The following is a 27885-nucleotide window of genomic DNA, read 5'->3' as shown; positions in this document are numbered from 1 at the left end:
ATTGACCAACCCCTAAGGAAACTGTAGGTATGTAGAAAACAGTTGGAAAAAAACATGAACAAAATAAAACAACTGATAGTATAGTAGAATTTTAAGTATTTTTCCTTTTATTAATTTATCTGAATGTTATTACTCCAGCAGAATAATTAAAATGCTTAAAGCATTTAAAAATTTTAAAAAAATTTTGGCTCCAAAGTACATTTCTTCTTACTGTCTCTTATTTTTCATTTAGGGAAATTATCGTTTCATGAAACTCTTACTTACACGCAGAGCAAACTGGATGCAGAAGGATCTGGAAGAAATGACTCCTTTACACTTGACTACTCGGCACAAGAGCCCTAAATGTTTGGCGCTTCTGCTGAAGTTTATGGCACCAGGAGAAGTGGACACACAGGATAAAAACAAGGTAACGGTCGCGAAGAGTCAGACACGACTGAGCGACTGATCTGATCTGAACAGACTATCAGAATCAAAGACAAGTAGAACATAAAGCAGACACTTTATTTTATGATGTGAAGCCTCAAGGAAGAAGGCCTCAATTACCACTCATACATGGTAGAACAATTCCAAATCTCCACATGCCCTAGTAAAGGATTTCACTTAAATTGTGTCCTGCTAGCAACTTAGTGTAGTGGGTAGTATCATCTTTTCACATATGGGGAAACTGAAGCTCAAGAAGATTAAAATTCTACCAAAGATCCAAGTGCCAGGGCTAGAATGTGAACCCAGGCCTGTCTAACTCCAACTCATTATTTGACTGCTAGTCATGATAGTTGCAATTTGTTGTGAGATTTGTGGTGACCAAATGCCCCCAAATAATGTACTTAGTGCATAATTGCTTTAATGTCCTGGTCTTTGGCATACTTTGTCTTGGGTTTCAGCGTAGAAGCCGCTACTTGTTCTGTGTCCATCAACTTACTTAACCTCTCTATACCTCAATTTTCCCATATGCAAAAAGGGGATAACAGGGTTGTTGAAGATAAAATGAGATAGTATATATCAAGTGTTTAGCACAATGCCCAGTGCATAGTATGCTGTCAATAAATATTAGCCATAAAATTATTATTAATTTCATTTTGATTGTAATATTTGCTCTGACATTGTTATTGGGATTCATTGTGTTCCCTGCTCTTGAATTCGAACGTATTGTATACATTGGTCATTGTTTTGATCAACATTCTGATTATTCTTTACAGGAAAAAAATGTGGTCTTTAGTTAGACAAAGGCAATCATCCTCTTCCTTTTCATCAGGCACTTAATCATAAGAGTCTTGCAAACTCCTGCGTGCTCATGAAATTAACTCTTATAATTAAGTCCCTGGGTTGATACTCAATAATCTTTTCACTCCCATAGTATTCTTAATGTGATTTTTAAATTTTGTTTAGTAGTCACTCATATAACCTGAAGTTCTGAGATCAATTTTTTAATTTTACAACTACTGTAAATTGATGTTATTCCTAACTCACAGCATTTGTAGTGCTGATAGTTCACTGAGAATTCCCTGGGCATCCAGTGGTTGGGACTCTGCATTTTCACTGCTGAGAGCACGGGTTCTCTGGGTTGGGGAACTGTGATTCTTCAAGCCACATGCTACGGCCAGAAAATAAATATTTCACTGAAAAAAAGCACTTTGTTCAATCCACAAAGACCCATTAATCACTTGAGTAAAAGTCTTTTACTGCATTTGTGCCATTTAGCAGATTGCTTATCCTCCTTATGCTCAGTTTCCTCATCAGTCACGTGCAAGTTCAAGAGTGCTCATCTCCCAGAGTTGTCCTGATACAGACTATAGGAGAGAAAATATACAGAAGTCTTACAGCTGTAGCTGTCATGCAGTAAGAGTTTGGGAAAAGTTTGTTGTGTTGTCACTATTCTGTTGTCAATGTCATTTTGAAAATCTCTCCATTTTGCAGCAAACAGCTCTGCATTGGAGTGCCTACTACAATAACCCTGAGCATGTGAAGCTGCTCATCAAGCATGATTCTAACATTGGAATTCCTGATGTTGAGGGCAAGATCCCACTTCACTGGGCAGCCAACCACAAAGATCCAAGTGCCGTTCACACAGTGCGATGCATTCTGGTAGGTATAATGGATGGCCTTACCCCCCAAAAGAAATTATGTTATGAATTATCCACTGTATGCAAAAGCATTTTATAGCACACAAGCAAATTATGACACAAAAGAGTACAACAAAAAACGTATGAGCTCATCAGCAAGAAATAGAGCATTTTAATACTGTGATTTAAGACCACACAGAAATTTCCTGCATGCCTGCTTCCCAAGGCATTCTCTCTCCCTATACCACGCTCATTTCTGTCCCCCATCAGCTACTTTTCTGAGTTCCTATTTATCATCCCTGACTTTGTTTTATACTTGTTCTTATCAAATAGTAAGTAGATGTAAATGAATAAATACATTTAAGATATAAGGAATAAGGAAACTTATGTACTCATCACTGAGTGGAGGAGCCAAGTAAATCACTGTTTAAGTTCCCTGGGTACCTCCAAGTAGCATTCTTTTCTCTCCTTTCTCAGAGGCAGCCACTACCCTCAATTTTGTGCTTATTATTCCACTGGTTTTCATTATAGTTTTGCCACATATGTTTGCATTCCTAAACAATGTACTGTTTCATTTTTAACATTTTTGCATTTTGTATTCATAGAATCATACTGTATGTATTCTGCGACATCCTTTTCTCTTGCTCAGTGTTAAGTTGGTGGTTTTAATCTACGTTGCTGTGTGTAGCTGTAATATTATTACTTTTTACTGCTATATGCTGAATAGTATTCCATTTTTTGAAGATTAAATGACACACATTTTTCATTCTGTTATTGACAGACCTTTGAAACTGTTTCCAGCTTTTTGCTGTTTACAACAGTGCTGCTTTGAACCTTTTTTAAAAACCCTATCTAGGGTATGAATTTAACTGGTTGTTGCAGGTGTATAGAAATGCAGTTGATACTTTTGGCCATTAATTATATATCTAACCAACTTTCTATACTTACGAATTTTGAATGTTTATCAATTCTTTGAGGTTTTTTAATCATTTCTTCCCAAATTACAACTTACATGCTGTGGTAGTCTAATGTTTGGTCCTATTTGCTTATAACACACAAATTAGACTTTTGAAGATGTTATTGTTTTATTTATACAATGATTAATTTATTTCTACTTGTATGTTAACTGATTCCTTTGCTGTGCATTTCTTCTTGGATCTCCAATTTTCCTTCCAGAGTTATTACCTTTCTCCCTAAAATAAATTCTTAGAATTCCTATTAGTATAGATGTATGGTAGTTAACTCCCTGATTAATTCAACCGTTAAGGATGTCTGCATTTCTACAATGCTCTTGAATGTGTAGTTTTTCTGTATACACGATTCTAGGTAGTCACTTTTATCAGCTCTTTCAGACTGTTATTTTGCTGCTTTCTGCCTTTCATTGTTCCTCTTAAATAGTCTGTTATTTGTCTAATTGTAATCCCTTTATAGATTATCTTATAGATTATCTTTTCTCTCAGGGTGGTTTTAAAAATTTTTCTATATAGTATTCTACAGTTTTACTACAGTGTGTCTAGTATGCCTTTTTTTTTTTTTCTCATGTTTAGTATACATTCTGATTATCGCATCTCAGTTCTGGAAAATATATAGCCATTATGTCAGTATTGCTTCTGTTTCTTTCTCTCTACGCCTGCCTATGGGGTCTCCAATAACACATATTTTAGACCTTTCCATCTTACTTTCCATGTCTCTTACCTTTTCTTTTACATTTCTCTCATCTTGTCCCATTCTGCTACATTCTGGGTAGTTACATCAGATCTGCCTTCCAGTTTACCAAGTCTTTCTTCAGCTGCATCCAGTCTTGTTTACACTATTTGTTTAGTCTTCAATCTTAGTGATGGTGTTTTCACTTCTAAAAGTTCTCCTCGGTTCTTTTTCAGATCCGCCTGATCATTTTGAGAGCTTTTTCCCTTGCTCACTTTTAAAATTTTTAACTGTGCTATGTGGCTTGTGGAATCTCAGTTCCCCCACCAAGGATCAAACCCATCCCTGCTGCACTGGAAGCACAGATTCTTAACCACTGGACTGCCGAGGAAATCCCAATTTTTAATTTTCTTACGTGTTTTATCATTAGTTATTTTATATTCTCTATGTGTTAATTCCAAAATCTGAGGTCTGTGGAGGGTAATTCTCACTTATAATATCTTCCTTACAAATTTGGCTTTTTTTTCTCTCCTCTATAAGTGCATTTAAGTCCTTGGGAGACTCAAGGTCCTAGATTGCTGCCATGGTAATATTCTACTTCTTTTTTGAAGTGTTTTTAATACCTTTCATACTCTTCTTTTATAAAATAGGCTGACTGTATAGAGAGCTCTAAACCTGGAAAGGCCCTTCAAAGAGTTCTTAAATTGGGACAGGAGGGCTTGACTTTGGGTATGACCTAATTTGAAAAGAGACCTGAGGTGGATGAGGAACTCTCTTCGGCTAAAGCAATTCCAAAAAGCTGACAGGAGAAGATAGTGGAGGTAGGGAAGGAGGACCTAAGCAATGCATCATTATCTCTACAAGGATCCAGTAGAAAAACAAATAAATGTTGTGAACTGTCAGTTTAAACCAAAAATCTAATAACCATGTGATAAAAAATTTCAACCTCATTCATAAAAGGAATGCAATTTAAAGCATCAGTGAAATGCTTTTCATACCTATAAGGGGAAAAATGTTTTAAGTTTGATAATATCAAGTGGTTGATTTGTGCCAGCATGTGGGGAAATAAAAGCCTTTACACATTGTCATGGATGTGTTAATTAGTACAGCCATTTGGAGAGCAGTTTAACAATACCTAACTGACGATGTAGATATCTTTCAACCCAGCGGTTTCCCTTCAAAATGTCTGGGCTAGAGAAAAATCTCGCATATATGCCACAAGGAGATATGTAAACGAAGTGCAATGCAAAAAATGCATTGCAGCATTTTTGTTAATAGTGGAAAACTGTGTAAGTAACCTAAATATCCTTCAGTAAGGGCTTCCCTGGTGGCTCAGACGGTAAAGAATCCGCCCGCAATGTGGGAGACCTGGGCTCCATCCCTGGGTTAGGAAGATCCCCTGGAGAAAGGAAAGGCTGCCCAATCCAGTAATCTGGCCTGGAGAATCTCCATGAACAGAGGAGCCTGGTGGGCTACAGTCCATGGGGTTGCAAAGAGTTGGACGTGACTGAGCGACTTTCAAGAGAATGGATAACTAAATTGTGGTTTAACAAATAGATTAGTATCATTACAGATACCCACGTGTATTGTGTTGAAATAAAAAAATTCAAAAATATAATTTTAAAAGAAAAAAATTCAAGGATATACATGGCATAATGCATAAGTATAAATATTGAAAACACACCAAATTTATCTATTGTTTATGGACGTATACATATGAAGCAAAAATACAAAACATATGGCTTTAGCTGAATCCATAACAGATTCAAAAAGCACGTTAGGGAAAGTGTTGATTCCTATTTAGATAGTACAAGTACATTTATTTTTCTGTACTTTTTATAGTTAAATATGAAATTAAATTTTTTAAGATTTAGACTGTATACTTTTTTCTAAATTTTATCACTTCTGCTGAGAGAGAATATACAGGTTTCAAAAATTGCTCAGTTAATACTTACATCAAATGTGGCTTTTTAAAGGATTCTATGTGTGTCTGAAGTCTCTGGTTCCTTAAAAATAGGATGCTGCTCCAACAGAGTCTTTACTGAACTGGCAAGACTATGAGGGTCGAACACCTCTTCACTTTGCAGTCGCTGATGGGAATGTGACAGTGGTAGATGTCTTGACCTCATACGAAAGCTGCAATATAACATCTTACGATAACTTATTTCGAACGCCGCTTCACTGGGCAGCTTTGCTAGGTGAGTTGAATAGTTTTTAATTGATATGTAGTACTTGGTACCTAAATTCCTCTTTGTATGCTTATAAATGTATTCTCTGTTATATGGTAATTTCAACAACATGTCTTTTAAAATTGTTATTATAAAACCAATGTGCATTTGTTAACAAATGTAAATATAAAATAATCTTCACGTTCAATGCCTTTGCTTTTTTTGGAGAAGGGCTTTAATTTTATGTTTCAGCTAATACTATATTTGATTTTCTTTTCTTCATATTTCCTGATGCGCCTTTTACTTAGCATTTTTGGGGATCACTTTTTTATATGGAAGATTATATATGTGTATCTGTCTGAATTTTGGCAATCTGAGAGTCTTTCCCTTTTAGTGAAGGAGTTTTGCCCACTGACAGTCACTGTTACAAATTGTACAATTTGATCTTTTTTCCCTTATTCTCATCTTTGAGGATTAGTTTTTTTTCTCCTTAATTTGGAGTTTTTCCTGATTTCTTTGTTTTCTGCCTTGTGGTGTATGGATTACATTGTAGCTATCTGGTTTTGAATTTCCTAATGTTTCGGGAGGGTTTCTAGGTTTTACTAGTAGTTACTTTTAAATTTTAAAAGCTTTCTTAAGCCTAAGCCTGAGTCAAGAGCAAAACTGCATTTACTGATTCCCATCTATTTAAAATGAGGAATTTGGCATACTTTCACTTATACCCTTTAGGTGTTTGTTAATATGATCTGACAGTTATTATTAATAGTAATAATTGTAAAAATATTATTATTATAGACTTAGTTTTTAAATTACATGTTATCTCTTTTTTAAATGATTCTTACATTTGCATTTGGTTTTATAGTCAGATTTATAATTATTATTCAGTCTTCATTTCAGTGTTTAGTTTCATTTCCTTTTCCTCTGCATTTTTGCAAATTTGTCTGCGTATCACTAAACTGAATTTTCTTTTCATGAATTCTGCTTTCTTTCTGCCTCTTATAGATTATATTTTAGGCTATATTTTGATTTCCTTCTATCATCCATATTTCTTTTTATCTCAGCTTTTTATATTTTTACCTCCTTCCATTACCCTTTCATTTTAGATTATCTTCTTCTTAGGATACTGTTTCACTTCATAGAGGCCATCTCTTTGTAAAAGTCAAGGATGCCAAACTGTTGCCTGAAATTTTCTTCCAGATCCTTCTCTAGATCATTTTCTGAGGTATGCTCTTGTTCTTTCTGATGGTGTTCCTTTCCCCCTGTCTTAGAGTGTTTCCATAAAGCCTTTTCTGAATTTTTCTCCTTATCTCTCAAACAAGATGAGAAATATTTAGATTGAGTGTGTGGCATAAATTGCCCTTGACCCTACTTTTGCCCGTTTGTGTTGTGGAGCACTCTATCTGAAACCACAGCTGAAGAGCAGGCAGAGGAGCACAACTCCCATGCAAATTTCTGTTTTTCTGCCTGGCGTTCATGCAGTGTATTCTTGCTCTGCTAATGTGGCTTCTGTGTCATTGCCTCACTCCCTGTACACTGAAGCAATGGCATGTATGAAATTGAGGTTTCCTAAATACACTGTTACCAGGTCTGTTCATTCTTTGATCCTTTCTCCAGTCCTTCATTTGGGGAGACCTCCTCCACATCCTCCAAAATGGACTGCAGAGCACTCTTTTCTACCAGCACCTCACTATTCCTGCCCACTTCTGGGGTTTGAAATTACTGCCTAGGTGTTCAAACACTGGGGGAAGGAGGTACGAAGTGATAGACAGAAGGCCTCAGAGGTCACAAGAAACTGTGTTATAGCTGGTCCACCTGAATAGCAGAAGAGAACAACCATACAGTTCTGATTGGTTGTGCAGTAGAACCTGGAGACTAGGGACAGAGAGGGCCTGCCTTCTGACACCTTCCCTCCCTCTTGATGGGCAGTTTTATAAGGTGAACCAGGGGATGCCGTGAGCTGGTATGATATACAGTTTTTTCTCAGTCTGGCAATTATAATTAGTCATTTCCTTGTTGATCAAAGCATTGAGTTTTTAGTATTTAGGTTTTGCCTTTGTGCTGCCTAATCATAGTATTTTGGTAAAAAGTTAGAAGCTGCACTAGGGACCGTTCTGAAACCCTTGTGAGTACTGGTTTATGTGCTAGTGATTTTTCTTACCCCTTTCCTTCAAATAGACCATAAATGAATCAGTCCTTTTGTGTGATAACTACCTTGTGTCTTCTTTCAGGCCATGCACAGATTGTCCATCTCCTTTTAGAAAGAAATAAGTCTGGAACCATTCCATCTGACAGCCAAGGAGCAACACCCTTGCACTATGCAGCTCAGAGTAACTTTGCTGTAAGTAAACCATGACAGTTATCTCCTTTTAAATTAGAATGTTATCATCAGCACAGTATAATTCCATCTTCCTCACCTCCCCTAATGCACCACTGAATAGTACACTGAATACTCAGATTGCTAAAATACCTTAATTTCACACTTCTCTTTCTCTCTGGTACCCACAGCAAATATAGCTATAGTTCTCCTTCCTGGCAATCCTAAAAATCGATTCTACTTACCACCTACAGTTTCGGTAAACCTTTATCTTCTATTATCTCCCAAGATCTCAGAAAAATACTTAAGTTTTGAGGTGGGGTTCATTCTTATTATGAATAGATAAGAAATTCAGTTGGCCCAATATAGTCAATCTATGGAAATCATAATTCAATCCATAGTTCAACACAGGCCTATGTAAAGACATGTTATCTCTATTTAGAGATGAAGAAACCAAGATTCCAAGAGATTAAATGATTTGCCCACAATGTTTTTTTTAAATATACTTTTGTGTTTTTATAATTTATTTATTTATTTTGTTATTTTTGGCTGTGCTGGGTCTTCATTGCTGTGTGTGTTGGAGCAAGTGGGGGCTACTCTCTAATTGTGGTATGTGAGCTTCTCATTGCCGTGGCTCCTCTTGTTGCAGAGCACAGGCCCGGGGGCGTGCAGGCTTCAGTAGTCGTGGCATGTAGGGTCAGTAGTTGCAGCCAAAAGGCTCTGGAGCGCAGGCTTGATAGTTGGGGTGCATGGGCTTAGTTGCTCTGTGGCATGTGGGATCTTCCCAGATCAGGGATTGAATCTATGTCTCATGCATTGGCAAGTGGACTCTTTACCATTGAGCCATTGGGGAAGCCTTGTCTAGAACCCAACTCTTAGATTCCAAATTTAACTATGTACAGAAACTAGTAGTTAAGTAACTGTGTTAATGAAAGTAAGAAAGAATACTAGAACATTATAGACGTTTTTTCAAAGAAACACTTGCTTTAGATAATTTGCCAATTACAGAAATAGTTTTTTAATAATGATGCAAAGTCTAAGCTCAGTTTCAAGTCCCTTGATCTCCTTTAGACTCTATTAAGTTGCAAGAGGTTATAATTCCCTTTATAAAAAACACTGCAACCAACATCAAAACCCCATAAAACCCTTGTAAGTATTCATCACTTAGAAAACATACTGAACAAAAGAAATGTTTGCAGATTGTTAAAAGAAACCCCCAAAATCACCAACATTAAAAAAAAATTATTTCTTTATTCAAATGTAAATTAATAAGCACCTACACTAGCTCCTGGGAGCTAAGCTATAATACCACAGTAGCTCAACAACTAGTTTTAAGACTAGGAAGCGGTGTATGTTGCAGTAGAAAGAGTGTGGTGACTTAACCCTGGATTCTACTTGTGTGTTTGCTACCAGTATTTATGTGGCCTTGAGCCTAAGTCTCATCTATAAAATGAGGAACTGGAATAGATGAACCCTTATATTTTTTCTTGCTCTAAAGTATTGAACATCAACATTTTATGCATTTTTAGCCAACTCACAGCCTCCAGAAATTGTTTTTTCTGAAACTATTTTATTTCCATCCAAGCAAAAGTGTCTATGATCTTCCTATAAGTTTGTAAGCATCTGAGTTTTGAGGAAAGATGCAATTTTAAGTGCTGTGAATATTGTTGTTATGTAGTCGCTAAGTCATGCCTATCTCTTTTCAACCCCATGGACTGTAGCCTGCCAGGCACCTCTATCCGTGGGATTTCCCAGGTAAGAATACTGGAGTGGGTTGCCATTTCCTTCTCCTGGGGATTTTCCTGAGCCAGAGATCGAACCCACATTTCCTGCATTGGCAGGTGGATTCTTTACCACTGAGCCTCCAGGGAAGTAGCTATGAATATTAACTGCCATTAAAATTGTCAAACACTATAAGAATTATTAAGGGTCCTCATTTTTGTATGATTCTATAGAGGAAGGACCTAAAATGCAGGAATTACTGAATAATACTTGTTAGATGAATTGAACACTGCACTTCTCAGTAGCCACCGCTCATCATTTGATAAATCAATTAACTATTTAAAAAAATAATAAAAAGTACATAGTTTCTTCTCTGCAGTTAAATTTTTAAATTTAATTGAGAATAATCATTCTCAATTATAAGAATATTGAATGAGGGAATTAAGTTATATTTTGAAATGCTGTGAAAACTAAAACCAATACATAAGGAATGCAGATTGTTATTTTCAATGGAAATTATAATTTTATTATTCATAAAAAGATAATTTCATTTGATTCAAAAGTAGACCAAAAAATACTTTGCTTCTTAGTGGAGGTCACATATAACACTGGTTTTATTGCCATAGAAAATGCCGCTCTCATGTCTCAAATTTTTAAATGTTTTCTTACAGGAAACAGTTAAAGTGTTTTTAAAACATCCATCAGTAAAAGATGATTCAGACCTTGAAGGAAGAACATCCTTTATGTGGGCTGCTGGGAAAGGCAGTGATGATGTCCTTAGGACTATGCTGAGCTTAAAATCTGACATTGACATTAATATGGCAGATAAATATGGAGGTACAGGTAAGAACTGGCAGACATATTCAGCTTTCATTCAGGATTCAGAGTATAGATGGTGCTATAATACTTGCAAAATAGTAAGTTGAAACCATTGTTCCTAATCTAATATTATTTGACATTGATCTTTACTTTTTAGGTTTAGGTTGCCAGGATATCACTCCAACAGCTTTATTTTTCCAAGTATTACAGCTAAAATTACCCTATGTTATTATCAAGTGAATTTTGACATTTGATTTACAAGCCTTGTTGCTCCTTAGACGTAATTGCAGATCTCTTCTGATCATATATCTTTGCATAAAAAAAGCATAAACCTGCTCTTTAAAAACTATGCATACTTAGCAGTTATTAACTACATTTTCAAAAATTTAGAATTATATTTTAAAGAAGGCACACATCTATGTATGTTCTCACCAGTCTCATTTAATATGCTGTTTCTCAGTTTTGAACAGCATTACTGCTGTTCTCCTGAATCTCCCATTTCAGAGTTAACCTCCCATGACTCTAGAAGCTTCAAAGCTTCGAAAGCTCTTCCTGTATGCTTCCTTTAATCTCTTTTTCTAAGAAGAGAGCCCTCAAAGGATGTGTTGATTACTAAGAGAAGTCCTTGTTTTTGTAACACCCGTTGTCACCTTGGGTGACACAGCTGTTGCTGGGTACTGCAGTCAGCCCTCCATATCCAGGGTTTTGCATCTGTGGCTTTGGAAGGCTGGCTTGTACTGCACCATCTCATGAAAGGGTCTTGAGCATCTTCACATTTTAGTATCTGTAGAGGCTCCTGGAACCAATCCCCCATAGATAACAAAGGACACCTGTATATACAAATTACAAGTCAGAAAGAAAAATCACAGCGCAGAAACACTGAATGGAACAAAACCTCAGCTGCGAGCTTCTCAATGTTCTGTTTTCTTATAGATGAAAACATTCTAGAGCCATTTGCACCTACCTGTCATCCTGGATGAGATCTTTCTGTCTTTCTTAATCACCAGAACTGTTCATAGAGCACTTGGGAGACAGAGGGGAATGTGGTTGCTATACCTAATATCTCCCTCCCTATACTTAGACCTTCACACCTTCTGATTTTTTAAAAAGAGTTTTTAGGTAATATCAATTTTGATAAAGACTTCAACTTGTAAAAGTATTTGTTTATCAGAGTTTCACCATAGACCTTAAGCTTCTTAAGGAGTATTATACAGACACATAAGGCATTGAGTTTATAAATGATCTCAGTATTTAATTTTTTATCAGACTTTTATTATTATGCAGTCTTTATCACTGGCATCACTCTTTGTTTAACATTTCATGTATTTTAATGAAGTATGGGCTTGGATACTTGCATTCTCAACCAAAGTTGTCTTTCTGATGTACATCTTAGTTACGGTTGAGACCTAAATTTTCAAATTCATTCATTCCCTGGGCTCTTTCTCTTAAGGAGATTCTATTATACATCAGTGATACATACCTTCCTGACATTTCTATGCCAGTGAGTTCCTCTCCATCATCCCTTTCAGTTCAGTCGTTCAGTCGTGTCCGACTCTTTGCAACCGCATGAGTTGCAGCACGCCAGGCCTCCCTGTCCATCACCAACTCCTGGAGTTCACTCAAACTCATGTCCATCGAGTCAGTGATGCCATCCCGCCATCTCATCCTCTGTCGTCCCCTTCTCCTCCTGCCCACAATCCCTCCCAGCATCAGAGTCTTTTCCAATGAGTCAACTCTTCACATGAGGTGGCCAAAGTATTAGAGTTTCAGCTTTAGCATCAGTCCTTCCAAAGAACACCCAGGATGGACTGGTTGGATCTCCTTGCAGTCCAAGGGACTCTCAAGAGTCTTCTCCAACACCGCAGTTCAAAAGCATCAATTCTTCAGCGCTCAGCTTTCTTCACAGTCCAATTCTCACATCCATACATGACCACTGGAAAAACCATAGCCTTGACTAGATGGACCTTTGTTGGCAAAGTAATGTCTCTGCTTTTGAATATGCTATCTAGGTTGGTCATAACTTTCCTTCCAAGGAGTAAGCTTCTTTTCATTTCATGGCTGCAGTTACCATCTGCAGTGATTTTGCAGCCCAAAAAAATAGTCTGCCACTGTTTCCACTGTGTCCCCATCTATTTGCCATGAAGTGATGGGACCAGATGCCATGATCTTAGTTTTCTGAATGTTGAGCTTTAAGCCAACTTTTTCACCTAGAGCCAGACATCCTGGAATGTGAAGTCAAGTGGGCCTTAGAAAGCATCACTACGAACAAAGCTAGTGGAGGTAATGGAATTCCAGTTGAGCTATTTCAAATCCTGAAAGATGATCCTGTGAAAGTGCTGTGCTCAATATGCCAGCAAATTTGGAAAACTCAGCAATGGCCACAGGACTGGAAAAGGTCAGTTTTCATTCCAATCCCAAAGAAAGGCAATGCCAAAGAATGCTCAAACTACCACACAATTGCACTCATCATCCCTTTAGAGGGTTGTTTTTCCTTAATTAAAAATGAGTTCTTATCAATAGCAATCTATAAGTATTATTTGGACCAAATAAATCAACTATAAAACAAAATACTAAGCTATCAGGAAAATGTGAACACTCTCTGGGTATATCTGATGTTACAAAACTTGTGTTACCATCTTTTAGATATGAAAATGAGCCTATATTTTCTTTGCATTGCTGGGGCTGGGGTTCTGCAAACCACATTTGCTCTTTACCAGCAGGGGGAGTCAGCCCACAGTGGGCAGTACAGGGAGACTGGAAAGCCAGAAGAGGAGCTTGGGATTACAGCTTCCTGTTTGCTTCCTATTCTTATATTTGTTTCTAGTTCCTGTCAGCATATCCTAGTCAGTCTTACTCAGCAGAGCACTGATCACTTGTTCCAGTGGCAACAGTTAATTCACTTGGTGGTTTTTCCAGCACTTACAGGACCTGCCAAGCAGAGCCCCTCCTCAGAGGTCTGAGTCTCAGCTCTGCAGGGCGCCTCCTCTAAGCCTTTAAAGTTGTAATAATTCCATCCTCTTCTTTTTGTTCCCTCAGCCTTAGAATTGCTAGCCTCTGTGATACAAATGGCAACCCACTCCAGTGTTCTTACCTGGAGAATCCCAGGGACGGGGGAGCATGGTGGGCTGCCGTCTATGGGGTCACACAGAGTTGGACACGGCTGAAGTGACTTAGCAGCAGTGATAACTTAGTGTTTCCTTTTTGCTTTTTTAGCTCTTCAGTACAAGGCGGGCAATCCTTCATATTTAATTTTCTCTGTTAAAGTATCTGAGAGATACTCTGATACAGTGGCTGTATTTTAAAAAAGAACCCTTGTCTTTCAGCCATACTAACTAAAATATTCACAAACAGAAGGATGTGACTCTAGACTTTTCTTCAAAACAATCAGAAGTGGGGGAATGGATAGCAGTTAAATGAAACAAGATTAGCCAACAAGATCACTGTTGAAGCTGGGTGATGACAGTATTCACCCAGAGACTCTTGGCTTTATTTATCTTTTTTTGTAGCCTTCCAAAAAGATACATGCACCCCTATGTTCATAGCAGCACTATTCACAATAGCCGTACATGGAAACAACCTAAATGTCCATTGACTGATGAGCTGATAAAGAAGATGTGCCTTTACATTTGAATAACATTTGAAATTCTCCATAACATAAAGTTATTGGAAAGACTTTTTAAAGTTCTATGTAAATGTGTTTTTTCAAAGAAGAAACAATTATTGTAGTCTAAAATTGTTTTAAAATAAATGAAAATAATCAGAAATGGGAAATTTCCTTTAACAAGATCCTTAATTCTTTTACTCAATTGAAATTTTGTCTTTAAAAAAAAAAACAAAACAAAACTTGACATTGATATTTATCTGAAGAGTATCTGTTGATACCACATTACACAATTGATGCCACATTGCACAGTTATAGAATTTCAGAATTAAAAAGTACCTTAAAATTACATCTAGTCCAGGGTTTTCTCAGCTGTGTTCTTCAGACCAGTACCTTCCCATAGAGGTACCTAAAGTGTTGCTGAGGGAGTGGGTGCTTGAATGGGTAACCCCTACCCCTACTTTAACCAGAAACACTCACCTCTTAACTATTTTATATGTTGAATGTTTTATAAAATTTCACTTGGGAGGGAAAAAACTAACATTCTTATGGTCTTAAATGTGAAAATCACTGAACTGTCACAGATGTAATATGTGCCTTAATCTGACTTATAACATTCTCAGCAACATTTTTCACCAAAGACATCTCCTCACTGTCTTTCAACCTCCAGTTGAACAGCTCCAATACAGAGAACTCATTACCAAAACTTCTCTTTTATTTTGGCTGTGCCATGTGGTTTTTATGATCTTAGCTCCCCAACCAAGGATGGAACCTGGCTGGGCCCTTGGCAGTGAAAGTGCAGAGTTGTAACCACTCAACCACCAGGGAATTCACCCATTACTTCCATCTTAATCTCACTCTATTAGGATGTGCTGCCTTAAACTAAGCCAATATTTTTCAGACTGAATGTTGCTTTCTCTGTTGTCTTCCACATGACATGCTTCAGATACTTGAAGGCTCTCACACCCATCTTGTCTAGGCTAATCTACCTTTCAGGCATTTAGGTCAGGCTTTTCAAACTCTCATATGCATAACAATTACTAGAGATATTCCCAGATTAAACAGAGATCCTACATCAATTCCTGTTAATAAGTCCTGTTGATTCCACATCCAAAACATATTCTAAATTTTTTATGCTTCTCTCCGTCTCCATTCCTGTCACCCTAGTTCAAGCCACCACTATTTTCACCCAGTCTACTGTACTAGTGTTAACTGGTCTCCCCGCTTACATTCTAATTTGCTTGAATGCGTTCTCAAAATGGCTAGTGTGATCCGTTTTGAACATAAATCAAACATCACTCCCCTACGTAAAGCCCTTCAGTGTCCTCCATCACTCTGACCTGATGGCCATTTATGATCTAGCCTTTTCTACCTTTCTGGCTTACTGCACTCTCACTCATATGCTGCAGCTTCTTTGCCTTCCTTAAACACATACATTCATCCCTGTCCTTGTTCTCGTTATTCTTTTTGCCTGGACTAGTCTCCCTTGAGAGCTCTGCTTTGCCTCTTTTTTTATGATTTAGTCTCAGCTTAAATGTCAGCACCTTAACAGGGCTTTCCCTAACCACCAATCAAAAGTAATCCCCAGGTCACTTCACATATCAAAATAGTTTTTACTTCTTTAACTATACCATCTATCACCATCTAACACATAAATGTTATTAATTCCTTGTTTTTGTTTTGTTCTGCTTTGCTTCTTCTATGAAAATGTAACCTTAGCTATTCTACTGAATTTCCAGCATTATATTGTATACCCAGCCCATAGTGGCATCTCAACAAATCCCCAGGAATCTGCATTTTATAGGCACCCCAGGTTTGGTCCATGGATCATACTTTATGAAAAAAAAACATTGTCCTAGACAGTATAGAGCCATAATTCTTAGATACCTCTAGACAGATACCCTGAAACATTGAGAAGAATTTAGAGAATGATGACTTAAATAGAATTTAAAGAATAATCTAAAGAGTGATGACATAAGTACTAGAGGGACCAGTGCAATGTGAAACTCACACATAGTCAAAACTGCTCTTTCAACCCTTTACCAGAGACGAGACCACATTCCACTTGGTTTTTTCCTCCAATCTTGAAATGAATTGCTCTTTTTAAAATTGGGCCCTGAGGAAATAGCTGACTTGCATTTGGAATCATGTTGTATGAATAATGCTCTCAAGGCAGTAAGATGCACACAATTTTAGTACCATGTGGGTACACAGACCAACTGTAAGAGGAGCACAGGTAACCAAGTGAAGAACCAGTAGATTGATGGCTCCCATCACACATCCCCTCAGAGGCATATACTGACTGTGAGTGGGTTGGTGGGCAGAATTGCCTGCATCATTTAAATCATTTCTCTTTGTCATTTTTTGTTCTCTTGCTCTCTCAGAAAAAGGAAAAGATAATAAACTAGTAACTAAGGAGACCATTTCAGACCAACAGGATAGAAAGGAAGAAAACAGTGAGATGAGAAAGGTAGAAGGAAGGGAAAGGTGGGAGTAATAATACATACCAGTAGAAGGGAAGATATAAAGAAGTGTATACAAGTGAAAAATAGATAATCTTGAAGATTAAATTGCATTTGGCCAAAATGATGAAAAAATCAAAAGAAGAAGATATACATAGTTAGGATAGTAAAAAGGTAAAGTTGTTACTTAAAAGTTCTTCACTCTCTTTTGCTCCCTTTTTAGCTTTACATGCTGCTGCACTTTCTGGCCATGTCAGCACCGTGAAGTTATTATTGGAAAATAACGCTCAAGTAGATGCTACTGATGTCATGAAACATACTCCACTTTTCCGAGCCTGTGAGATGGGGCACAAAGATGTGATTCAGACACTCATCAAAGGTTAGTTATTAAGAGTGCTCATAACAAGTCAGTCTCAAAAGGTAGGATTTCTTACATTTACCTTTTGAAATACAGCTTTACATGGCAGAGAGCTGCCTGGGTGGAAGCATGGAGGAAAGAGCCTGGTGTCAGGAAACTCGAGAATCACTCCTAGCTCCACCTATTAGTAGCTGTTTGATTTGGGAAAAGTCACTGTATCTGCCTGATCCTCAGTTTCACTTCATATAAAAGGGGAACGATTTCTATCCTGACCAACTCCCAGGCTTATTTAAAAATCTGAAATAGATGATATACATGAAAGTTTTTTGCTAAGAGTAAAGCATTTAAAGGACTGTTATATTCTTTAAACTTCTCTTCTTTTTGATAAATGCTCCCTATATTAGACATTTTCACTTTATTTTTGCTTTTTCAGGTGGAGCAAGGGTGGATCTAGTCGACCAAGATGGACATTCTCTTCTACATTGGGCCGCGCTGGGAGGAAATGCAGATGTTTGCCAGATCCTGATAGAAAATAAGATCAACCCAAATGTGCAGGATTACGCAGGAAGAACCCCACTGCAGTGCGCTGCATATGGGGGCTATATCAACTGCATGGCAGTGCTCATGGAAAACAACGCAGACCCTAATATTCAAGACAAAGAGGTAAAAATTCTAGGTCTTTTCTCTATTGTTTGCTCCAGAGTGTTTGCAGCATTGCTTCTTTGTTAACTAAAATTAAGTAAAATGGTTTGTCAAGTGAAGAGATCACTCACAAATCTGTTAGTTAAAAGTGATTTTTATTTGTCCATGTTCTCTTCTAATCCTTGTGCATACACATATATAATTTTTAAAAGCCATAGGATGAGAATAGTTTTATAATTTTTATAAAATATATAGATACATGGCATGTATATAGGTATATAAATATATATATATGATTTTACAAACCACATTTTGTTTTGCTTACTTAAAATTATCACCAGTATTTTTTCATTTGGTATATAATCTTTTTCATAATCATGGATGCTTAATATTTCAAAGTTCTAAGAGCTTTATGTTTTATAACTCATTCAATCCTCACAGCAAGTCTATAAAATTTCCTTTATTTCCTATATTTGAAATTTTTCACTATTTCATTGATATATACTTTATTATTGCCTACCATCCGCTTTTATAAGGTTTGATTTAATATTCTTTAAAAAATTCTTTTGAAGAAATTTTAAATCATTGGATTTTTTTCAATATATATATGTAAGCATTTATTACTCTAAATGCTGCTTTAGCTGCATCTTACAAATTTGGATAAACTGTACTATCACTATCATTCAACACAAACATTTTCTGATTTCCATTTTGATTTATTATTTGATTTATGGATTAGTTAAGTGTATTGTTTAATTTCCAGGCAGTTGGGTATTTTCTCATTATCTTTTTGTTAATGATTATATTGGTGTTCTATTGCTGCTGTAACAATTACCACAAACTTAGTGCTTTAAAACAAAACAAATTTGTCATATTACTGATCTGGGTGTCAGAATTCCAAAATGTCCTGAAGATCAAGGTGTTGGCAGGACTTCATTCTCTTTGGGGGCTCTAGGAGAGAATCTGTTTCCTTGAATCTGTTCCTTGAGTTTTCTAGCTTCTGGGTGGTACCCACATTCTGTGGCTTGAGGCTCCGTTTCTCCAGCTTCAAATCTAGCAGTGACTGGTTGACTTTTTCATACTGCATCACTCTGACATTCACCTTCTGCCTCTCTCTTTAACTTACTATAAGGACCTTTGTGGTTACACTTGGCCCAACTGGATAATCCAACTCACAGTCAACTGATTAGCAACCTTAATTCCATCTACAACCTTAATTCCCCCTTTCCATTTAATATAGCATAGTTACAGATTCCAGAAGTTATAAAGCAGACATCTTTGCAACAGAGTGCCTTATTCTGCCTACTGCACTGATTTGTAGCTTAAATTTTAGTTTAAAAAAATACTCTGCATTATTTTAATCTTTGAAAAGCTTTTGAGGCTTTCTTTATGTTCCAGCATATGGTTGATTTTGGTAAATGTTCTGTGTACTCTTGAAAAGAATACTAATTTTGTCATTGTTCAATACAGTGTTTTATATACATTTTACATTGTATTGTTCATGCTGCCTATACCTTTCCTACTTTTTAATCTATTTCTGCTATCAACTATTGTATGACGTAGGTTAAAAACCTCCCACTGTAATTATGGATATGACTGTTTCCTCTTTTAATTTTGTCAGTTTTTATCCTATATATTTGGAGACTGTGCTATTAGTTGCATTCAGATTTAGGATTGTGATATCTTCCTCTTTGACTTCTTTAACACTATGAAATATTCCTTTTTATCTAGCAGTGCTTCTTGACTTTTATTTCTCTTTCATGACATTGAAATTTTTAAAGAATACAGACCATTTATTTTCTAGAGTTTCACTCAATTTGTTGTTGCCTAATGATTCATCATAATTTGATTCAGGATTTACATTCGAGATGGAATATTACGTAGATGATACTGAATCCTCAGAGTATCACTTTTGGAAACATGTGATACTTCTTAACATAGTATATATTTATTTCTGGCTGCAGTGAGTCTTTGTTGCTTTGCATGAGCTTTCTCTAGTTGTGACAAGTGGGAGCAACTCTTCCTTGTGGTGGTCAAGGCTTCTCACTGCAGTGGCTTCTCGTTGCAGAGCACAGGCTTTACGAATGAGGGCTTGATAGTTGGGACCGAGGGCTCAGTAGGTGTGACGCATTGGCTTAGTTGCGCCACAGCATATGGAATCTTCCTGGACCAGGGATCAGACCTGTGTCCCCTGCATTGGCAGGTTGATTCTTCTCCACTGTGCCACCAGGAAAGTCCCTTGCTGCTGTTACTGCTCAGTCACTTTAGTCATGTCCAACTCTTTGCAACCCCATAGACATAGCCTTCCAGGCTCCTCTGTCCATGGGATTTTCCCTGCAAGAATACTGGAGTGGGTTGCCATGCCCTCCTGCAGGGTATCCTTTCAACCCAGGTATCGAACCTGTGTCTGCTGCATTGCAATCTGATTCTTTCCCACTGAGTCACCAGGGAAGTCTGGGAAGTCTATTAACGTAGTATTAATTTTGATCACTTGGTTAAGATACCGTTCATTTTCTCCACTGTATACTTAATGTTTTCTCTTTCTGTAAGTAAGCAACTGGGAGAAATGTTTATATATTGGAGTTAGCATAAATAAATATGTGTCCCAAAATACTGACACCAGATGTATTTGATTTCTGTTTATGCTTGTAGGGAAGAACAGCTTTGCACTGGTCCTGTAACAATGGATACCTTGATGCCATTAAATTACTACTAGACTTTGCTGCTTTCCCTAATCAGATGGAAAACAATGAAGAGAGGTAAGCCACTGGCAAAAAGAATGCATCATTGTTCATCTCACATCCTTTCTGCCACATTTTAAAATTCTCAAGTTTAGATGCTCGTTCAGAAATAGTATTTCATCAGGAAACACTACACTAAGAAATCTTGAACCAGAAGAAAACAAAAGTTCCATGTAGTGTTGATTAGAATCATGGGATTTTAAAGTTATTAGAAACTTCAGGCATTACTTAGGGCAAGCTCACACTTTCCAGAAGAAATGTAGGTCTTCTTTTGATGTGTGTCTAGCATCAAATCAGGGGAGTCCTGACTGACCAGGACTAAGAATTCAGGCCAGTGAGATGTGTTATATGTTCAAGAAGTTTCTCTTGATGAAGAGGATATTATCAGTTAGTAAACAGATATACCACCATGTAGCATGAAAAAATAAGGAGAAACTGAGGCTAAAGCTCAGGATTTTCATCTTAATACAGATTTCTTAAATAATATGAGATTCACAGAGTTAGGCTGGGGTTGCTATCCAGTGACCCAGACCCAATAAAAAGGACTCAACGTAGTGTGAAGTCTAAGCAGGAGACATTCTTGATGGTCTTGGATCTAGGAAGATTCTAGTAATTTGTAGGTAACAACTAAGATGGTAATTAGATTTCCATACCTGCCCCCTGCCCCCTACCCAGATCTGTGCTTTAGTTTTCATTCTTCGTGGATACGGTCACTAAAGTGGCCCTGCAGTGGCACCATCCCTACGCTCTCAGCCACCACCAGCTTTTTCTTTCTATCAGGAGGTGGGACACTTTGTAGAAAAAGAGGGGTTTTCTCTAAGCTCGCTGTCTCAGAGGAAACATGGGGCCAACCCCTTCATCTTTCCCACTTCTTTCAGAGCCTTTCCCCATTATTTGTACCCTCCATCTCTTATTTTCCAAGTCTCTTTTCTCTGAGGTTTATCTTCTTCGCCTTCTCTCACAGTGTCTTCACTGTCTGCTTTTCTTCATTGTCACCATTCATGCCTTTGCAGTTTGGCATCCGCCCTCTCATTTACACTGAAATCTGCATCTGAATGGTCCCTGACAGATTCCTAGTTGATAAAGCACATGATGTCTTCTCTGCCCCCTTCATTGGCCCTTCTGCATCTCCTCTCTGTTGACTCCTCTTCTTCACCTTCTTGAGCCTGTATGTTCTCTAAGCTTCTGTGACAGTATGTTTTCCCAGTTCTCTTAGAATTAGGATTCTCTTCTAATCATGGTCCTTCTCCATTTCTTTTGGCTTCTGTTGCATTTTTTCTGTTTCAAATATAAACAGTCTTCAAGGGGAATGTATCTATTCTCTCAGCCTACCTCCTTTGGCAACCTGACCAACCACTGAGGCTTCAGCACTCACCTGGGTGCTGGTACGTTCTCAATCTATAGTTCAGACTCACACTCCTCCTTGGTTCACACTGTCATCTCCACTTCATCACCAGCACCACTGTCTTGCCCTCTCTCCCTCTTTCTGAAACTATTGCAGTGCCTCCTCACTTGTTTTCCTTCCTTTGATCTTTCCCTCATTCAATTCATTACCTTCCAAAGTAACCTTTCTTAATCAGATCGCTAATATAGTTGTTAATCTTGTCATTCTACTGTTCAAATTCAGTCTCATCTAAGAAGATTGTCCTGGTCCTGCAGTCATGTGTCCCAAACTATGTTCTCCTCCCCACTGTGAATCTTTATAGCCCTTGGCACATTTCATTTTTTATTATGATTTTATAGAATTTGTCTTCCTTTTAGTAGAGAACTCGTGGTCATCTCTGAATTGCTCACAGTGCTTTTCATAAAGTAGATGCTCAGTAAATAACTGGTGAGTTGTCAGATCAGTGTTTTCAGGCTCCCAGTAGCATCACCCTGATTCATACCTTCATTAGAAACTTATGTGGAATACTAGACCACAGGCAAACTTAGATAAAGCAGATTAGTATGCCTTACTTTGAGAGTGATTATATAAAGAACTCCACATCTCTATTATAGTCAAATGACAACTGCAGAACCAAAAAGATGAAGATAGGCATTTGGACATTTAAGGAAACTGGAAAGCCAGAAGAATCCTCAAGGCTGAGGATTTGACCTTAAAACAGGTATGTGAGGGTGCCAGAGGCTTCTCCCTTTGAAACCCTGCAGAAGAAAAAGATTAAGAATCCTAAGAATTAGGGATGATATATTTCTATAAAGTATATTTTTTATAAAACCATTTACTGCCTGAGTGCTATTTTTTAGGAAACAATAAAAAAATAATTTTTTGTAATTCAATGTCTATTTATATGCTGAATTTTGAATTTCAGACCTAAGTAAGCTTATGAATTAAGGTACTTACCACCTCCTGGAGTAAGCATATGTTAATTACAGACCAAAAGACCAAAGGAAAAATCCTCCAAAGTGTACTTGCCAGTCTATGGATGAAAAGAGACAGTGGCAATATCCCAGTCTGTTTTAATGTTTCATCAACAATGCACTTTGATGTACAAATGTCAGAACTTGGCTCTGCCTTTTATGTTTATTGACATTCCAGTTTAGGCATTCTACTTGTTCCATCAGACCATTCCCACATGGCAAGTCCAATTGTATCTTGTCTCTTGTCTTTATCTGCATTGTTTCTTGACTGGTTACCATCAATGTACTGTTAATTTTTACTTCACATGCATTGACACAAACCGCTTGATGTTCTCTGTATAGACATAATTTTTGCCACCTAGTGCTGGCTTTCAGTCAATAACTATCTGACAGCCATACTCTGACATAGATGGGAATCTTCACAGCGCTCGAATGTGTCTCAGTTGAGTTTGGGATGAAGAAAGATTCAATAGTAATAATCACAATGCAGTCAGTTGCCTAGACAGTAAGTATAGGCTTTAGTCTTAAAACCTTGCTAGGTATTTAGTTTGTGTCTACTTGAATCAAAAAATTGACCGAGAAGTAATTTGAAGAAACTAATTGTAAAAAAAAAAAAAAAAGAGGAAAAAAACAGTTTTTAAAAGAAAATCAGGAAAATGTGTGTTTAGAGTAGGCTTTAGATCTTGCTAAGGAATTTCTGTTAATTTTGTTAATACAATGGCATTGTGATTATGTTCACCTTATTATAGATGAATCTAAAATGCAGAGAGATTAAATGATCCGAGTCTGGGATTTGCTTTATTGCTTGATTGATTGATGGCTTGTGGGATCTTTCCCCACAGGGGTTTGAAACTGGGCCCATGGCAGTGAAATCTCTGAGTGCTGACCACTGGATCCACCAGGGAATTCCTCTGGGATTTGCTTTTAAAATACTTAAGCAAAAATAAAAAAGAAAGGAGTAGATGAAGTGAATGTAGTAAAATTTTGCTAATTATTTGGTAATGAGTGTATAAAGCGTTAATGTGCTATTTGCTCTACTTTTGTTTATGCTTAAAGCTTCTCATAATAAAAATATGATTTTTTTATAATAAAAATATTTAACATATTTGAAATGCAACTTTCCATCCACAAGCAGCCTGAGAAATCTAGTTCTTCTTCTCTCCTTCCTTTCACCTTTTACAGATGAGGAAACAGAAACTCAGAGAAGTGAAGAGAATGCCCAGAGTCACACAGGTCTGCTGACTTCCGGTTCAGCATTCTTTAGGGAATATTATGCCCATGTCATTTCTTTTTGTCATATTTGTAAGTAAACACATAACTTGGGCCTCACTTTCATAAGCCATATTTTGATAATCCTTCTTATATACTATGTGAAAGATACTACATATTAATAATTATAGAAAAAATGATCAGGCTTAATAAAAATACATATGTCATTTGCACATTGATTTAGAAGCAGTTTCATTCCATAGGAGACATATATTCAATGATTGAGAGATGAATTATGGAAGGATTACTGTACTGAACAGGGCAACATCTGATTATAATCCCATCTAGGTTTTGCAGGTAACTAGTTACATAGACTTCAGCATGCTGCTTAATCTTTCCAGGTCTGTTTATTCATTTATACAGTGAGTGTGTTAAACTAAATCTGTCAAATTCACTGCAGTGGTTCTCTGATGATTTTTTCTATTGGGGAAAGTACAGTCATGCAAGGCATTTTAGAATATATAGTGGATTTTGTAAAAGTTCTTCTGAATTTGCAAAACGCTATTTACAAGTAAATAATGTTTTAAAGTTTATTCAGGCACCTCTACTTTATGGCCTTCTGGTTTCTAAACAGTATTGGCAGATCAAGCTGTCCTAAAACGGGGGTTCATTCATTTTAGCATTCAAGAACTTGCTTCTGAATTTAGAGTCTCCTTACTAAAGTGACCAAACTACCCTTTGCATTTACTGAAAACCTCTTCCTTTTGTATCTTACTGTGACTGTTAGGTGAATTTTGAAGAGTTTCTTTTCTATAATCATTGGCTGATTTTCTGAGTCTAATCATGCACCCATATAGTCATCGTTTTTCCAGCTCATCAATCAGCTGATTATTTCCTTCCAACACCAGTGACTGCGCTGACTCAGTGACAGTCATCCAGAGGAAGCTGATCTGGCAGTTGTTCAGCAGTCATAAATGCTAGTTTGGGTCTGTGCAAATAATATTCGTGATAAGTGCTGTCACCAACATATAAGCGCTGCAATGTGTGTCCTGTAATAGCACTAATCACACTCACTTTTTTTGAGCTGCTTCCCTCATGCCAGGCACACTGCTGTCTTCTTCACACTGATTATTTTATTCTCTCATCATACCAAATCTGTATGAGGATAAGTGGGGCGTAAGTTGGTCAGGAAGTGACAACCATTGTTATTATCCCAGTCGGATGGTTGGGGGTATTTTCTTTACCTCAAATTTTAGTACTTTTTACATCATTTAAACTCTTAAACTGTGTGTCATTTTTACAAAGTAATTATTTTTCTTTAAAAAAGGAAACATACTTCCCAAGATATTAACAGTGGTTAAGTCTGAGAGTGAGAGTGTAGATAACTGTTATTTTCTTCTGTATATTTATCTGGTTTGTTTTATATTCCAAAAATAGAGAAGATGTATTTTTTAAAAGAATCTGCCTAAAATCACAGATCTAGAAAGTAGTCAGTTGAAATTCTAATATATAACTCTATGATAATAATAGTACCCATCTTTTCTAAATAATACACTTATCAAAAAGGTATGTACACTGTAGAAAATTTAAAAAGCATAAAAGGGCATTTAGTAAAACTAAATATCCGTCCTATCCCTGCCTCTGAGACAGCTAGCTTCCTCCCCAGAGACATCACTGTCACATTTTCTTGGGAAACTTTTAGAGAGTTATATCAGTATTTTACATAGGTGAGCATAGAGCGATATATTCTTTTTATATCAGTGAAGCACATCATAATACTGTTCTGGTTTCTTACTTTTTCTTTTTCCCTTCACTGAACAAGTCATCCTGGTGATTTTTCCTTATTTATTCATGTACACAATAATGGCTGCTTTATGCAGATGACTTTATGATGGGATGGCCTCTACTTTATTTAACCAGTCCTATATTGATGGAGGGCTTCTCTGGTAGCTCAGCTGGTAAAGAATTTGCCTGAGTGCAGGATACTCCAGTTTGATTCCTGGGTCAGAAAGATCTGCTAGAGAAGGGATAGGCTACCCATGCCAGTTTTCTTGGGCTTCCCTGGTGGCTCAACTGGTAAAGAATCTGCTGCCTGCCATGCGGGAGACCTGGGTTCAATCCCTGGGGTGGGAAGATCCCCCGGGAGAAGGGAACGGCTATCTACTCCAGTATTCTGGCCTGGAGAAATCCATGGAATGTATAATCCATGGGGTTGCAAAGGGTCGGACATGACTAAATGACTTTCACTGTTGATGGAATTGAGGTTGTTTCCATTGTTTTACTATTTCAAACTGTGCTTCTGTGAATATCCTTATACATAAAGCACTTCAGAGGAGAGCAGATCTATTGGGTGAATGCCCATAAGTGAAAAGGCTATAGCAGAGGGCAGATACATGAATAATTGTGAAATATATTGCTGGATTGCCTCCCTAGTATGTAGAGAGCCTGTCTCCCTCTTTAATCTTTAGGTTAAAGTGCTCACTCATATTAGTCTTAAATTGTATTTCTCTTAAATGAGTGACATTGAACATATTTTTATATGCTAGCAGCCCCTAGTATTTCCTGTTTGAAGAACTATCTTTTATCTTTGTTATTGGTGTTTTTGCCCAATGTTATTTTTATGTACTTGGATTTATCAACCTTAAGGTTTCTGCATTCTGTATCTTTCTTTGGAAAAAACTTCCCACTCCAATATTTTTAAAAATTGTCCATGATTTTTTTCTTCTGCTTTCATGGTTTTTTTTTTTTGGCCACACCATGAAGCTTATGGGATCTTAATTCCCCAAGTAGGAATTGAACGTTGGCCCTCAGCAGTGAGAATAAGGAGTCCTAACCACTGGACCACCAGGGAATTCCCTTAAAAAAAAAAATTTAGATCATTACTTCATCCAGTATTCATTTTGGAGTGAAAGTGATGTAAGAATCTTTTTTTTTTGTTTTCCCAGATGACCGTACAGTTGTCCCAACTCTGTTTAATAATCCATCATTTCTGCAGGGATTTAAAGGGCCATTCTTCTCACAGACTAACTCTCTCCATTTGGAGATATATTTTTCATTTCATAAACATTAACTATCGGTAATCATGGGCTCAAACTTAGGAACCTCACAGAATATTATTTGCAGTGTTTTTTAGATAGGATTAAGGAATTACTTAGAACATGGGGAGGAAGAAAAGTGATCATATATTCTCAAAGCCCCTAATTTGTGAGAAAGTGAGCAAAACTGAGGAATAGACATGGTCAGCAGTGCAAAACACCAGATACCAGCTCCACCCTTGTTCTGTGCTCCTCAGAGAAAAAGGAACAGCCCTGGAGGACAGAAGATAGCCATGCCTGAGGAGTATTCCACATCTTAGAATGAGGTTTCCTCCTATTGCATAATGTCACCAGTTTAACTGTGCTCTGAATTACCTTCAGTTCAGTTCAGTTCAGTTCAGTTGCTCAGTCGTGTCTGACTCCTTGCGACCCCATGAATCATAGCACGCCAGGCCTCCCTGTCCATCACCATCTCCCAGAGTTCACTCAAACTCACGTCCATCGAGTCGGTGATGCCATCCAGCCATCTCATCCTCTGTCATCCCCTTTTTCCTCCTGCCCCCAATCCTTCCCAGCATCAGAGTCTTTTCCAATGAGTCAGTTCTTCGCATGAGGTGGCCAAAGTACTGGAGTTTCAGCTTTAGCATCAGTCCTTCCAAAGAACACCCAGGGTTGATCTCCTTCAGAATGGACTGGTTGGATCTCCTTGCAGTCCAAGGGACTCTCAAGAGTCTTCTCCAACACCTGTCTGA

The 27885-nt window shown here is 37.3% G+C and overlaps 1 protein-coding gene across 4 annotated transcripts in view; it reads left to right on the top strand.

Annotated features, from left to right (window-relative positions):
- INVS (inversin) overlaps nucleotides 1-27885 on the top strand; it is a 135812-nt gene that overhangs the window by 70750 nt on the left and 37177 nt on the right. For 3 of the 4 annotated variants that reach the window (XM_010847029.1, XM_010847028.1, XM_010847031.1), the window contains exons 4-11: nucleotides 233-406; nucleotides 1915-2082; nucleotides 5722-5902; nucleotides 8101-8210; nucleotides 10580-10751; nucleotides 17014-17169; nucleotides 17582-17811; nucleotides 20443-20549. In XM_010847029.1, the coding sequence (XP_010845331.1) occupies nucleotides 233-406; nucleotides 1915-2082; nucleotides 5722-5902; nucleotides 8101-8210; nucleotides 10580-10751; nucleotides 17014-17169; nucleotides 17582-17811; nucleotides 20443-20549 (1298 nt within the window). The remainder of the gene's footprint in view (nucleotides 1-232; nucleotides 407-1914; nucleotides 2083-5721; nucleotides 5903-8100; nucleotides 8211-10579; nucleotides 10752-17013; nucleotides 17170-17581; nucleotides 17812-20442; nucleotides 20550-27885) is intronic. The other variant, XM_010847030.1, reaches the window with a different exon arrangement.

The sequence above is a fragment of the Bison bison genome, unplaced genomic scaffold (genome assembly GCF_000754665.1).
Source record: "Bison bison bison isolate TAMUID 2011002044 unplaced genomic scaffold, Bison_UMD1.0 scf7180017864243, whole genome shotgun sequence".
NCBI lineage: Eukaryota > Metazoa > Chordata > Mammalia > Artiodactyla > Bovidae > Bison > Bison bison.
Note: the sequence above shows the minus strand (reverse complement) of the source record. Positions and strands in the feature narration are given on the sequence as shown.